Source organism: Atta colombica, unplaced genomic scaffold (genome assembly GCF_001594045.1).
Source record: "Atta colombica isolate Treedump-2 unplaced genomic scaffold, Acol1.0 scaffold281, whole genome shotgun sequence".
NCBI classification, from domain to species: domain Eukaryota; kingdom Metazoa; phylum Arthropoda; class Insecta; order Hymenoptera; family Formicidae; genus Atta; species Atta colombica.
In genome coordinates, this window is record NW_017259383.1 from 1,140,563 (window position 1) to 1,155,771 (window position 15,209).

General features: G+C 29.0%; 1 protein-coding gene across 1 annotated transcript; it reads left to right on the forward strand.

Moving 5' to 3' along the window:
- Positions 1-289: 289 nt before the first annotated feature.
- LOC108689918 (solute carrier family 35 member F2-like) lies at positions 290-7,697 on the forward strand. The gene is made up of 9 exons (XM_018196886.1): positions 290-408; positions 4,223-4,335; positions 4,464-4,657; positions 5,395-5,557; positions 5,831-5,987; positions 6,070-6,280; positions 6,731-6,858; positions 6,947-7,130; positions 7,662-7,697. Exons 1-9 carry the CDS (start codon positions 290-292, stop codon positions 7,695-7,697), a joined length of 1,305 nt encoding a protein of 434 aa, XP_018052375.1.
- The last annotated feature ends 7,512 nt before the right edge of the window (positions 7,698-15,209 follow it).

Sequence of the window (15,209 nt, forward strand, 5' to 3'; positions counted from 1 at the left end):
AAAGAGAATCGGAAACAAAAAAGACTTCGTTCCTCTTAATCAGTTTTGAGATCGATGAAGCACTAGCGAAATTCCGCAAGACGTTATGACGCCGTGTCGTATCGATGTCTATCCCTGCATAGTAAAATCTCGCATTTCCCGTCGCGACACGCACCCCCGGGAAAATGAGAGAGGAACAACAAGAGTAACAGCGTGTCCCTCCGCACTAACGGCGGAAGGAGGTCGCGCAAGCGCATCGGATTAGTACTCACTCACCGGCGAAGAGCCTTCAGCCGCCTTCAGGGTGAAAATGCACCATAGCATGGGAGGATCGGCGGGCGATCGTCACGGCGCTCAAAATTCGGCGATGCAGGCCAGGAATGGGGTCTGCGACAAAATCGAAAATTACATATCCGAATTAGGCCGATGGTACGTGAGTAAACGTGGAAGTGATCACCTTAGACGCTCACAGGAGCCTTTGCGTGTATTTTCCGCCCTGTGCCGCCCAGTAAAGTCGGTGGGGACGGGCGCAAGGGGGCGAATGACCCAGGGATAAAAGTGGCGGGTGTTTAGCTACGTTTCGTCGTAGTTTTTCAGAATTGACATAACAACAATCGTGATGCAATCACGATGATTTAATATATTTCAGTCGAAGTTTCAAAAATCAGAATAATAAAAATAGAATAAATCAATATACGTGATAATACAATTTCCAAAATTCAGAATGTGCTAGTGTTGGTGTATTTTTTGCATGATTTCTGGGTGTGTGAAATTCATAGATCTTTATGTTAAGATATGTGCATTTAAGCTTACATATTTTTAATAATTTCAACCATTTTTGTATGATTGATATAAAAATTTGCCACTATAAACTATTATCTGTCATCCAAATTAAGCGTTTATTTTTACGCGGTATTTCTTATGCCTTTGTCTGTATTATATAGTCGCTTTGAAAGCGCAATACAGCCAATCTTGGTCTGACTAACGTCAAGTGTATTTAAATATATCGGGACATAAATAAAAGATATTTAATTTAGTTAAATTTAATCTCAATATCTAAATTTCTATTTAGAGAAAATCACAGTTTCTTATTTTTTAAAATAGGCTCAACTGAAATAATTGTGACAATGCCTAATTTTTTATGTATTAAAATTTAAAAAGACTTTATATTTTATATTATTCCATGTTCGAAGATAATTTGACTTTAAATTGACACAAGTTCGAAATACAAAAATTTTATGTTATAATAATTATCAAATGAGTAAAGTATTATAAAAAGGTTAGATTACTAAAGTTTGCAAATATCAATTCAATGTCAATTTGTTCCAGATTATGTCGTTTTAAATATTCATTGTTTTAAAATTACTAATTACTATGAATTACTATGATTACTTAAATTAACGTTTTGTGTTAAAGATACAGCATAATTAATAATGTATAATACTTTTTAATTAAACATTATAATTACTCTACTATCTTCAATGTACGAAGTAATTGTGACGGGTAAATATCGGGATAATTGTGATGTTTCATGCACGATTACGTTGATGATTTGCACAATTTTTAACAGTTGTAAAAGATATTGTTACAAAAAATCATCTAAATGAGATTCACAACATATAGACATTGATTTAAATAGAATCAAATCAGTAGAAGAAACGAAAACGTATTAGGATAAAATCCTAGTGATTAGTGCAATACGTTAATACATAAAGAGCACTAAATTCTCCGTACAGAGATTTGATTGTGCTATTAAGCTAGCATGCTAACACAAGCACAATCAGGAGAGCACAATCATAAGATGTATAGACAATTTAGTGCTCTCTATGTACTAATTTATTGCTTTAATTTTGATTGCTCTAATTATGTTAACAACATAAATCGATTTTATGCTAACTTTTAAAAAAGTTAGAATGCCCATTAAAAATAATAACAATAATGATAATGCTTATATCATAATTTAGCACTATGTGCTTTTAATACATCCTATCAAGATATATTTAAAAATTAAATTTCAATTAAGATTAAATTATCGAAATTAAAATCCAGTTTAAATTTCGGTAATTTAACTTTAATTTCAGTGCGCTACATGCCTGAAATAACACAAAAACATCATCTTGCAACAGAAAACTATCAAATTAATACTTAATTAGTTCTAAATTATAATATAAATATTTTTCTTATATATTTATTACTTTAGATATTTTTTTCTTGTATAATATACGTTTCGAGGTTGGTTAAGGCGTGAAGTGCACTGTAATTTAAACTAAAGTATATTAAAAACATATAGCATTAAATTATGATGTAAACATTTTTAGTATTATTATTAACATTTTTAATGGGCATTCCAATTTTTTTCAATTTACAAGTTAGCATAAAATCGATTTTTTAAACGGTTAAAAATAATAAAATTAAAATTAGGGGAATAAATTAGCACATAAAGACCATTAAATTCTCCGTACACTGGGACCTTCTGTTTAAATCGGCGTGCTAATGGACGTCTGTGTCTGTTAAGATAACATGCCAATATGAGCATAATCAAATCTCGATGTATGGAGGATTTAATGCTCTTTATAAGGTAATTCGTTGCTCTAATCCTGATTTGATTATTTTAACTATTTATCAAAAAAATGTTTTAATCTATAATTAGAAAAATTAGGTTAGTATAGTTGTATAGTTACATAAATCTTTCAACAGAATATATAAATATACGAAATACAAGAGATCCGGGTCGACTCCCGATCGAAGTAATTTTTCACAATAAATTTATTTACAGTTTTTCAATACATTAACATCTTTCTAATAGGATGCCAGATTGAGTATCAAATTATTAAACTACTTATCAACTTAATTTGTGATATTACTATAGTTTGATTGCGTTTATAAGTTCGAAAAATCATTTCGATGTATAGTTCAAATAAGAATAAATATTAAAAAATTATATATTTACTATACATATTATATATATTATATTTACTATATAACTATACATTAAATAATTATATATTTAAAATTAAAATTAAAAAAGCCTCCAAAGATTAAATCAATAAAGAAATGTAAAGCCAATGAGAGTCGACACAATACATATGTAATCAAAAATAATATATATGTCAATGATCAATTACAGATTACACGTTTCGACCATAGGATTAGATCATCTTCAGTGTAACAATAAATCATCGGAATCAAAATTAATGCGAGGTAAAACAATAAGGCAAATGCTGTCAGTAAATCGTTAGGCTGTTGTCCAAAATTAAGAACTTCATTATTGTTGTACTTAACTGGATATTCAAACAAGAATTCAGTTATTTAACTAAAATCGAATTAATGTATGAAATTTATGAAATTTTAATCATAGTCTAAATATTAAAATAGATTGTATCAGTTGGATAAAACTTACATTGTACTCAACATAATGATCATCCATTATAATGCGCATGTAATTATAACTAAGTCTTGAGAGCGTATGAGAGCCTATGATCGAAACGTCTGTAATTGGTGATTGACATATATACTCGTATTATTTTTGATTACACATGTACAACTGTATCGATTCTCATTGGCTTTACATTCCTTTATTGATATATATTTAGCATATTAATTCACATAGAAATTATTTAAAAAAACATTAAAGATTCAATTTCCAGTATAGGCTTCTAATCGATTGTGTTCTCACATATGCAGTCTAAAATAAGATATATTCTTATTGAGAATAAATAAATTTTAAATACTAATCTTTATGCATTAAAAAGTAACACTAATTGACATTAATTGATGAAAAAATATAATACAAAATTATTGATATAATACAAAATTAATATTCTTGAGACTTCCACGGGTTCTTTCTATATAAAAATTATGCGTTTCACGGGTTTCTTCCGTGTCCAGATTCATTCTTGGAATGCCAACGTTTCATGAATTTTGCAGTTCATCAGGGCGAGGAATAGCTTGATACTGAGCTTGATATTGAGTATCAGGCTGTTCCTTGTCCTGATGAAGTGAAATACAAAGTTCACGAAACGTTGGCATTCCAAGAATGAATCTGAACACGGAAGAAACCCGCGAAATGCATAATCTTCATATAATACAAAATTATTAATACTTAAAGATATTAGACTTTTAAGATATTAAAAAAATCTGTTACAAATGCAATATCATGTAGTATTATATTTAGATATATTTTAAGGTACACATTTGTACATTCTTGGAATATGTACCAATTTATTAATGAATTATCAAATAGGGCGGTATGGAGGGCGATAATAATGGGCCAGTTTCTCTCGCTGGTGCTGTGCTTCATGACATTCATAAATCATTACATAAACACCGGTTCCTACAAGCTCTCGCTCCCAACAGGTAACTTATTCATTCGAAAAAAACTGTTTATGCCTTTAGCATCGGAAATTAAAGTAACTAAATTATAGCAATTTCAAGGTTATGAAACTTTGAGCGGCTAATTAATTATTATCGTTTTTGCGAGACAGGGCAAAATGTTCCACACTACGTGATGATGTGTTTAGTCTACACGACGTGGATGTCCTGTAGGGGTGTAGGGAATGGCCTAATTTCTGTCATACGAGCTCGTGGCTGGAGATATTTGTTGTTAGCACTGATCGACGTTGAGGCGTGCACTCTTATTACATCGTCGCATCAATATACCAGCCTCGCTAGTATACAGGTATGTACATACATAAAGAACTTCAAAATATTGTTTATTGTAAGAGCAGTACAACAATATAGGTAACGATTAATAAATCTTGTCTTTTTGGAAAATCTATATATTATTGAGTAATTCTTACTTTCTAAAAAACTTTTAGAGCAAATCTTATTCTGAAGAATAAAATCTCATTCTTAAGATTAAAAATTGAGTCATTCTTTTTCAAGACTGAGTCAATTTTCACTCTTTAGAGTGAGATTCCACTTCAAAGAATTTAAAGAGTGTCATACATATTTTTCGATATTTATTTTCTTCATCAATTTTTTATGTTTATTGTGCTATTTTTAAGCTTCATTAAATAATTCGTAAAAAAAATTTGTTTCGTGATTAGCTCCGCTCACGTTTAAATCCAATTCAAGTGCGATTTCTGTTGATGTTGTTTAATATACAATTTCCTACTCGAGTACGCAACTTTCCTCTCGCATAGTTTGAGTTTGCATTATCTAGTGTAGTAATACTCATATCAACTATGAATGTGCGGAATAGGCATTGTAATAGTCATAGCGGAAGAGAGAACCCAACGGATTTTCGACTCAACAATGCTTGTTCCCTCGTTGCTCGAGTTATTCATTCTTAATCAAATGCATTGCACGCTTTATGAATTATCCATTGCGTGCTTCTAACTCGCTTCTCTCTTACTATATATACAAATATCGCTAATATATAAACTTTTATAAAAAGGCTACAAAATATTTTAGCTTCTTGACTGTGTGGCGATACCGGTCGCGTTGGTACTTTCGTTTTTGGTATTGGGCGTCAGATATAGAATGGTGCACATCGTCGGTGTGTCCGTCTGTTTGATGGGCGTGGGATGCTTGGTTTGGGCTGGTATAGACGACAATAACGATCCCACTGCTACTGGTAATTATCGATGAATAGAATGCAAATAGACCGATATTCATAGTCAGTTCTTATAATTAAACATAAACAGTTTTTTAAATTTAAGATGGTCTTAAGACCGTCTTGAGTAATATCTTAAAATCTAATACGGTTCTGGTTTATGTTTATAACATCTTCAGACCGTCTTAAATATAAGAATTGACTAAATACTGACTTATAAATGCTGGGCCACAGGCTATTTCGCGGTAAAAGAAAGTAAGAAAAAAATTAATATTTAATGTTTCAACATGTTAGGGAAAAATCAACTTGTTGGCGATATGCTTTGTCTCGGTGGCGCGGTGTTGTTCTCGATAACGACGGTTCTTCAGGAATTGGGTGTTAAAACAGTCGATATTATCGAATATCTCGGCATGATTGGTTTTTTCGGTACAATATTGAGCTGCATGCAAACGTAAGTAGTAAATCATAATGGATATTAAAAGTTTTCAGAGAAATGAATGAGTGACATTTTTGTATCGATCATGTCATTATAGCGCCGTACTCCAGAGGTTTCAAATAGAAGCATTTCACTGGGACAACGTACCAGTAATAACGATTCTGGTTCTCTACTGCATCACGCAATTCATGTTCTTCTCTTTGGTGCCAGTAATATTGTTCGAATCTGGCGCTACCGCCTTGCAACTAGCGCTGCTCACCTCAGACTCCTTCAATATATTAGCTGGAATGCTTAATCATCATTACAAGGTATTGATTCTCACAAATGTCGTCATTTCCTTTGCGCGATCGATAATGTTCTCATTTAAATACATTAAATATAAAGCATTATTCAATACTTCTAGAATATTTACGTTGCAGTTATTTATTATTTTCATCAAAATAAAGTTAGCTTATCGTATACGGAAAAAACAGTGAAATATTTTAAAATTTAGATAAAGATCTGAAAATAATTTGTGATACTATTATAACAAAATAATATCAAAATAATTCTGTAAAGTATTCGAGTTGGTTACTTAATATTAAAATTTTTGTAGTATGACTCATCGTGCTTCACCATTCTACATAATCATTTCAATGGTTCAAAACAATCATTTTCCGATCTATATCTATAGCTTTTTAGATACTTTAGCAAAATCATTCTTTTCGTAAATAAAAATAATATAAATCAGTATTGAAGTTTTTCTTCGTCTTCCCCAGTTTCACGCCTTGTACTTCGTTTCGTACGCACTCACGATGACCGGGATATACATTTATGCCATAAAAAGAACACCAATGTCGTCGAACTCACGGAGACAACATATTGAACCGCCGATTCCAGATTATAGGTAAAAATAATCCTATTAAACGTCACGCGAATGAAATTCGAAACGAATTATCGAACATGTATTAACGTAACATTTTTTTATTCTCAAGACACATGTCCCATCCCGATGTTGGTGAAGTGGAGATGGCTACGAGTTCCGGAATGTCCGGCGTAAGTGGTACCCTCGATATAAGGGCATCCACTCTCGGTAGCGAAAGAGAGACAATGGACGCAACAAGCCTACCACTTAGCGTCAGTTCCGATACGGCCTTTACCTCTTTCTACGGCAGTCAAGCAAATCTAAAGGTAGCATCAAGATCGATGCCGCGTGTCTCATCCAATTCATATTTCGATACGAGTACCGGTGTGCCCTGATATTTGTCGGGAATGAACTTGACGCGAGCGCAAGGTTCGCGTGATATTCCGAGGCAGATAGAATCCACACGATTAAACATTTTCTCAAAATCTACCCATTTTCAATAATGCACTCGTATTGCAACAGCAGCTCGGTTTTACGCTACCGTAATTCTTTAAAATTTAGTAGATTCATTTTATAAAAATTATAGCCTTTTTGAACAGAAATCGCATAACGTAACTGATTCATACAAAAGCAATAAAATAAACAAATAAAATTAATAATTACATAAGTTTTAGATTATATGTTTGATGGCAGGCGTGGTGTTATGGATTAAAGTAACGTCTAAATGATTGTCCGCGTACATAAAAAGAAAACTTTTCGTGGTAATTTGTCTGCGATAACGAGTGATCTCTTCGTTCTTTTTTATCTATTCTTGGAAGTGTAAATGAAATCTGTGACGGTTTCAGGCTGCGAATGGGAACAGTGGTTCTGCCTGTAATTAATAAGCGGAAGGAAACGACTGCCTAGAATAGAATACCATGCGATTCATTCATTCAAAATGCGAACTTCTCGACTTCTTGAAACGGGGCCCTTAGAAAGCACGAAAGGATGTTTGTATGTCGACATCATAATTATGAACGTTAGCATATAGTCTAAAGACTTCTTTTAGATATCTGTGTGAAATTATTATTACACAGTGTTAATTGTACTTAGAGAAACGATAACTGGACCGTCTTTCAATTGTAATTCGATAATGTGATTAGATGTTATTTAGTAAATAAGTACAATTTATTTTTTATATTATAAATATGTAATATGCAAAAAACACTATTCGTTACAATATAACTTAATTATTGTAACAATTATAATTAACTTTATAATTTTCGCGCGCGTGACAAAATAAATTTAGGTAACAACTAGTTTGATAATAAAAAATAATTTTATTTACAGTACATGTATAACTATCTAATTGGATCCTTTCGATATGCATATTATACATTGACAACTAATATTTAAGATTAAAATATTTTAAATAATCACATATTTTTGTGTGTATATTCATCTATAATCGAATTCAATTCAAAGACGGTTATAAAATCAAAATATATACCAACGTAGATATCAATATATTCTTTCGAATCAAAAACATTCTTAGTATTATTTATAAAAATGTGAATTAATTCTGTAAGAACGAAACGTGCCAAATGTTAAAGTCTATAAACATTTAGATCGTAGAATTAGGAAAATGCGAATGTAAAACATATACTCGTTTTACGTACATTGTGTACTCATTTTCACTTAAATTTTTTATATTAACACGAATTACCTTCGTGGAAGTTTGTTATGACTATTACGATCGATATACTGTAGTATATACAGAGATATTTATAACTTATAAGTTATGCTGATGAAATGAGAGCTGAGCGAGGAGAAAATTTTACATAATTCAATCCGACGAACTCGACCTAATTAATACTAATTAATACAATACTAATTAATATAATAAATGTAAGTTGACTATGTAATTATGCTATTCTATTCTTCTATAGTACGATTTGCGGCTGCAATGAACAAACATCATCACCAGTGCGGATAATACTTACAATAATTATAAAATACTTATTTGTATTCCGCTATTGCGTGCACAATATCGAAATGTAATAACAACTACATCTAATATTCTCGTGAATAATTCACCTCTTTTGTTGAGATAACTATTGTGAGATTTCACAATGAAATCTCACAATATATTTACAAAATGAGCAGAAAATCCAAACTTGACACAATTTTGACTTATTGTTACATCATACTAATTCATATTATTATACAATCAATCAATAAATTAATCTTACGTGATTAATGTTGAAAATAGAAGACAAAGTGATAATTTAACAAAATTTCTCTCCTCCTATCTTAAAATTCTAGTATTTACTGAAATATTTTTAGTTTAGATTTTAATGTTCATTAGATATAAAATGCATTGTTCTTTATCAATTACGATTTTTTAATAACATTGCTAACTTGTGAAGATTTAATTTTTCTCATTTAATGTTCCCACTTAAAATTGTAGAAAGAGATTCTAGAAAACTCATTGCTATTTCTTGATTGATTACAAGTTCCATTAATTTTACTGATTTGTGAGTTTAAGAGGATCCTAAACCAACAGGAATTACCGACAATTGCAGATTGCCAATTTCTCCGAATTGGCTTTATAGCTCACCAAATCCTTTTACATAATAAAGGTATCATAAAAAGACGGCCACATTAAATTTGACGAAAAAATCGGAGAAAAAATTGAAAGTTCATTTTATTTCAGTTCTGACAGTTATCATTTCAAATTATAATTATACTTAGTAGAAAAATAGGTACGTACCAAATGATACCTTCCCCGAAAGCATATGATATGCACAAATAACCTTGAGAAATTGTGATCAAAGATTCTAACAAAAAAGATTTTTCAAAATTAAAATCGTTTTTTTTTGTACAACAATTATTTTTTTTCTCTTTCATAAATTTGGAAATCCTTTTCCAGGATTAAAGTATATACATTAATATACATTAATACGTGTCTATGAGGTGGAATTTATTCCGAGAACAAAAAATTTTGAAATTGAAATCTTAAGAAAAATTTTTTATCGTTCTCGGCATAAACTCCACCTCACAGACACATATTAATACGTGTACTTCAATCCTGGAAAATTTTCGAATCTGTAAAAAAAGGAAAAAAGTAATTGTCCAGAGAACATTGAGATGTCTTAAAATATATCATAAAGACGTCCTAAAATTCAGAGATATTTTTTGGATATATTAGAATAATATCTATATGATGTTTTTAAGATGTCTTATGCGTCAATTTATGATATCCTAAAGACATTATTCTTAAGATGTCTTACAATGTCTTGTTCCTTATAACGTTTTATAAAACAAAATTATCTTTATAACGTCTTGTATAAAAAAATAAAAATAAAAATTACTGATTCAGAAACGCATTAATAAGAGGAAGTATATGAAGCAGAAGATAGAATTACCTGATAAAATTGAATGTGATTCAATAACGATTTATAATTGTGACAGACAATAGATCGTTATGAAAATATATATTATCATTCATTTTATCTGATTTATCAAATAATTCCAACTGCTTCGTATTCTTCCACTTGTCAACGCGTTTCCAGACAGGCATAATTGTGTGCAGTAGAACAATATTATATAGTCAGGGCTGCCACAAAAAATGAATTTTAAAATTTCCTGACTTTTTCAGATTTTCCAGATAAAAATGGGAAATTTCCATAATCGATATAAAATATATAGAAATTTTAACATTTAAAATTAACAATTGCAAGAAAGCTTGTATTGAAAACGCAAAGGTTCTCAAAGCTAGTAATAAAATTTTGGGGGCAAGTCAACAAAAATAAATTATTGGAAAAAAGAATGCAGTTACGACGAAAAAAAGAGTGATCAATTAAAATTACTGAATAAAATATCAATTTTAATTATTTTTTAAAAATCATTTAAAGTACGAGTTTTGAATATATTTGACTAAACGTCAAATATAATAAATTTTATTTAAAAATTATAAAAATTATTTAAAATAAGAGCAATATAAGGGAATTGTGAGCAAAGTTCAAAATTCTAGTCTCTTTTATATTTTCTCTGATTTTTTCCGGTTTTCCAGATCTGTGACAACCCTGATACATAAGGCTGCAGTCAATTTGGACGCTTACGCACTTTAAGCACTTGTAATCATCATTCTATCTTTATTGTTCATTAGATATAAAATAAGAATAGAAGTACTGTAAAGCGCTGAAAGTGTCCAAATCAATCGCAGTCAATATGTGTTAGAATACGTTAGAAATTAATTGATATTCAATATTTTTATAGGTTTCTCTGATTATATATTATATTCACAAATAACCATGTCATGCATTCGATATTGTTTAAATACAATTGGCAGTCGATAATGTAAATTGCTTCAAAACTTAAATAATTCCCTAACAGCTTTCGAAAATGTTCGAAAGACGTTTAAAAGGTGTTTTTTTAGAAAAGACTTAAAAACATCTAGACCGGAATCTATAGTCCTTAGGGAAATGTGAAATCACACGATACGGAAAAGGAATAGAGCATCACTGAAGCAACTAATCGGCGCTATTCCGCACTTTTCCATCACGCAAGTTTTGTGTACTATGTTCACATGATGCGTCAAAGATCCAGTATGATATAATTTAAAAACTAGTAATTTTTATGTTAATAATTTGTTTGTTAAAATAAAATATAATTTTTCAAATTGTAAAAACAATTATCACTGTGTGTATATAGTAATTTAATATGTCATTTTTTTTATCGAGTATCTATATTTATGTACTCAGATTTTGTCATTTTATTTCATGCGCACATGAGATTGCAGAGATGAATATTTTTGATCCCCAGTTTGAGAAAATAGCACGTGATTATACGAACTGTTCGTATTCACAAACTATGGATCAGAAATATTCATCTTACACGCGCGTGATGTTTATTTCTTACGCCCCATTCTCACCAATGTAGATTAATTTTAATCTCGATTCAATTTATTTTTCGTCTTTTTCTAGTTCTAAAGAGAGTTAGAAACAGAGGAAGGGTAAATTAAATCGAGATTAAAGTTAATCTACATTGGTGGAAATGGACATGAATGTTCATTTTTCTAGTTTTAAAAATCAGAAAAAAACAGAATAACCCAGCAAATGAGAATAGATTTAAATTTTTTTCTATCTGAATGCGTATTTTTAATAGCAAATTCTTTTTGGATTTAACTGAATTCAATTGGATTCAATTAGATATAATTGGATTGAAAAACTGCATTTCCTATTCAAAATTTTGAATTGAATAGTATTAACAATTGTGTTATTGCACAGAAAAAGCTAATATTATTTTTAGATTGAAAGGAATAAAGATATGCTCCATGCAATTCCTATAAATGAATAAAAATGCATTCAGGATTGAAAAGCATGAATGTTAATTTTAACATTTGTGAATTAATATTTCTGAAAATCTGAATCCATATTAATTCATTTCAATCCATTCTCGTTTGCTGGGAGCAAAAACGAGCTATAAAGGCACTCCACCGCTAATTTATCGGTGGTACCTCTTTTCTTTGTAAGTATTCAATCATAAAACAAACAAGCTACTAACAAATTTAGTAGTCCATTTTTTGTAGCCCAAGAAATGAGAATGGATTGAAACGGATTCAGACTTTTCAGAAATATTGATTCACGAATATTAAAATGAATACTTTTCAATCCTGAATGCATTTTTATTCATTTGTAGGAATTGCATGGAAAGGCATATCTCTCTATGCCCTTTAATCTAAAAATAATATTAGCTTTTTCTGTGCAGTATGAATACTGTTTAATTCAAAATTTTGAATAGAAAATGTAGTTTCTCAATCCAATTGCATCCAATTAAATCCAATTAAATCCAAAAAAAATATTCGCTATTTAAAATACGCATTCGGATGAAAAATAAGAAAAAAATTTCAATCCATTTTAATTCATTCTCGTTTGCTGGGAGGTAAGTACATCTTTAATTTATTTTTTGTTTTTATATTTAATTATTTTTATACTATGTATTTCGCTAATGAAATTGCAATAACTTTTTAAATATTATCCTTTATTGTATTATTCTTTATACAATTCGATATTATTACAATTATAATAATTATTTACAATACAATATACAATTATAAATGTTGTTCAAAATATAGTAAAAATGATAATATAAGAATATAATTAACAAATTTTTAATATGGGAATTATACGAAAACGTCGAAAATATATAATAATGAAATATTGATAAACGCAGAAGAAATACTAATAACAATTAGATCGTATTTACTATTAATTATTTACTATTAATTAAGTATTCAATAATAATTTGCGAATATAAAATTTAATAGAATCGCGACAAAAAGACATTAGTATAATATATATTTATAACAGCACTTTCATCGCGTTCAAGATAACTATCTCAATAATTTCATATCAAAATCCCTCCGTCTCGTGGAATGCTGATTAGTATCCGATGCAAAGAAGAACAATCTTCATCGTGAAAAGCGAAAAACTTAATTATTCTGATTCAACATAAATTTTACAAGATCCATTTGCAAAGAAAAGTTAAGCAAGCCATCAAATACCAATGATCTTGTTACAGGACGCGAATGTGAATTCCGAATCTTTCAGACAACTTAGCGATAGTAATAATTTTGATAGCATATCAATTACAATTACAATTACTTTTATCACATCTTATCTTTAATATAATATTAAAATTCATGAGAAAATATGTTCTGCCACACGTGACTAAAAATCATCTCTTATTAAAAATAAATGGATAGAATGATTTCCTTATGCAATAGTGGTTACGAAAGAATATATTTAATAATAATAAAATACATACGTTATTGTAATTTTTTATATGTATGGGTACAAAAATTTCTCGAGTATTAACTGTTCGAGATGAGTCGAACCCGATAATAACGGGATTTTAAAGAACATTTATAATGAAAAATTTATTATATAAAATTTAACTAATTTTTTATTTTTCAAAAATTACAAATTATTAATATCCCGCTAATATGAGGGTACCCATTCGACTTATCTCGAATTTTTTGTATCCACACATTTAAAATTCAATATTATCATATAATCACGATGACATTGTTAACTATAAAAAATTTTGAAAAAAGTTAAATAAATATCGACAAAAATCAATATTCGTTTAACATAATCTCATAATATCTGCATGTATTTTATCATTAAAAAATGTATATAAATTAATAACTAAAAATATTCTGCAATGGCGGGATGTCCAATACCTAAAAATAATTGTAAAATAACAGTTAGAAAATTAAATATATACATTCGTAACCGTATTTTTGTTAGAACAATCATCGAAAAATTATAAGCAAATTATTTGTATAAAACTTAAATTTGTTTGTACTTAATTTGAATTTAAACAAATAATAATTATATATCCATATCAATTATATAACACTATAAATTTCTATTGTTATTAACAGTGTACTATTGCTAATATTATTATTACTAGTGGGAGAACATTTAATAAATCAAAGAAAGTGAAAATTATATGCTAAAATATATCACTAAATTAATGTTACAACTGGACTTCAAAATATATAGCAATTATCAATGACTCATTAACGAAATTGTTACTATCAATAACTGCAGATGAGAAAACCCGAGATTAATTCCAATCCTGCATAAGAGACACCAAACTAGACTTCGCGAATGAACTTCATGAAAAGCGACGAGGAATAATTCTCCATGATGAAAACAATTTCGACTTTCCATCGATACAAACCACGTGATCACTGACATCCATCTGACGCGAGAGACAGCGATATGAGGTTTTTACATATAATAAATTGTTCACTAATATAAATTGTTCACTAAGTATAAAATATACTTGTAATTTTATAACGTTAAAAATGTAAATGTCGAAAAGCAAGTAAGAGTTAATATTTAACAATTGCCTCAGTCAAAGCTCCAATCTTTATGACTTATTTAATAAATTTATACTAAATACGAAGAAAAAAAAGACGATTATTCTAAACATCAATAAGAAATTACTTAAAATTATTAATGACTTATTGATATATAAAATAAAACCAAATAAAAAAAATGTTGAATTTAAATATTTATAAAGCTTATTAAATCAAACAATTATTTCTATTATATTTCGTCGATTTCATATAAATTACATCAATTACACAACAATTTGGTTTACTACAAGATAAATGCTATTTGTATTAAATAGATATTCAATACAGATTATATATTTTCATTACGGATTATATATTCCAGTAAATGTATAATTAATTAGTAACCCGGGAAAAAATTTTTTATATTTATATATATAATTATATAAAATTACATATAATTATATAAAAAATTGACATATTTTTATATACAATCATATATCATTATATACAAAATATATATATAAAATATATATATAAA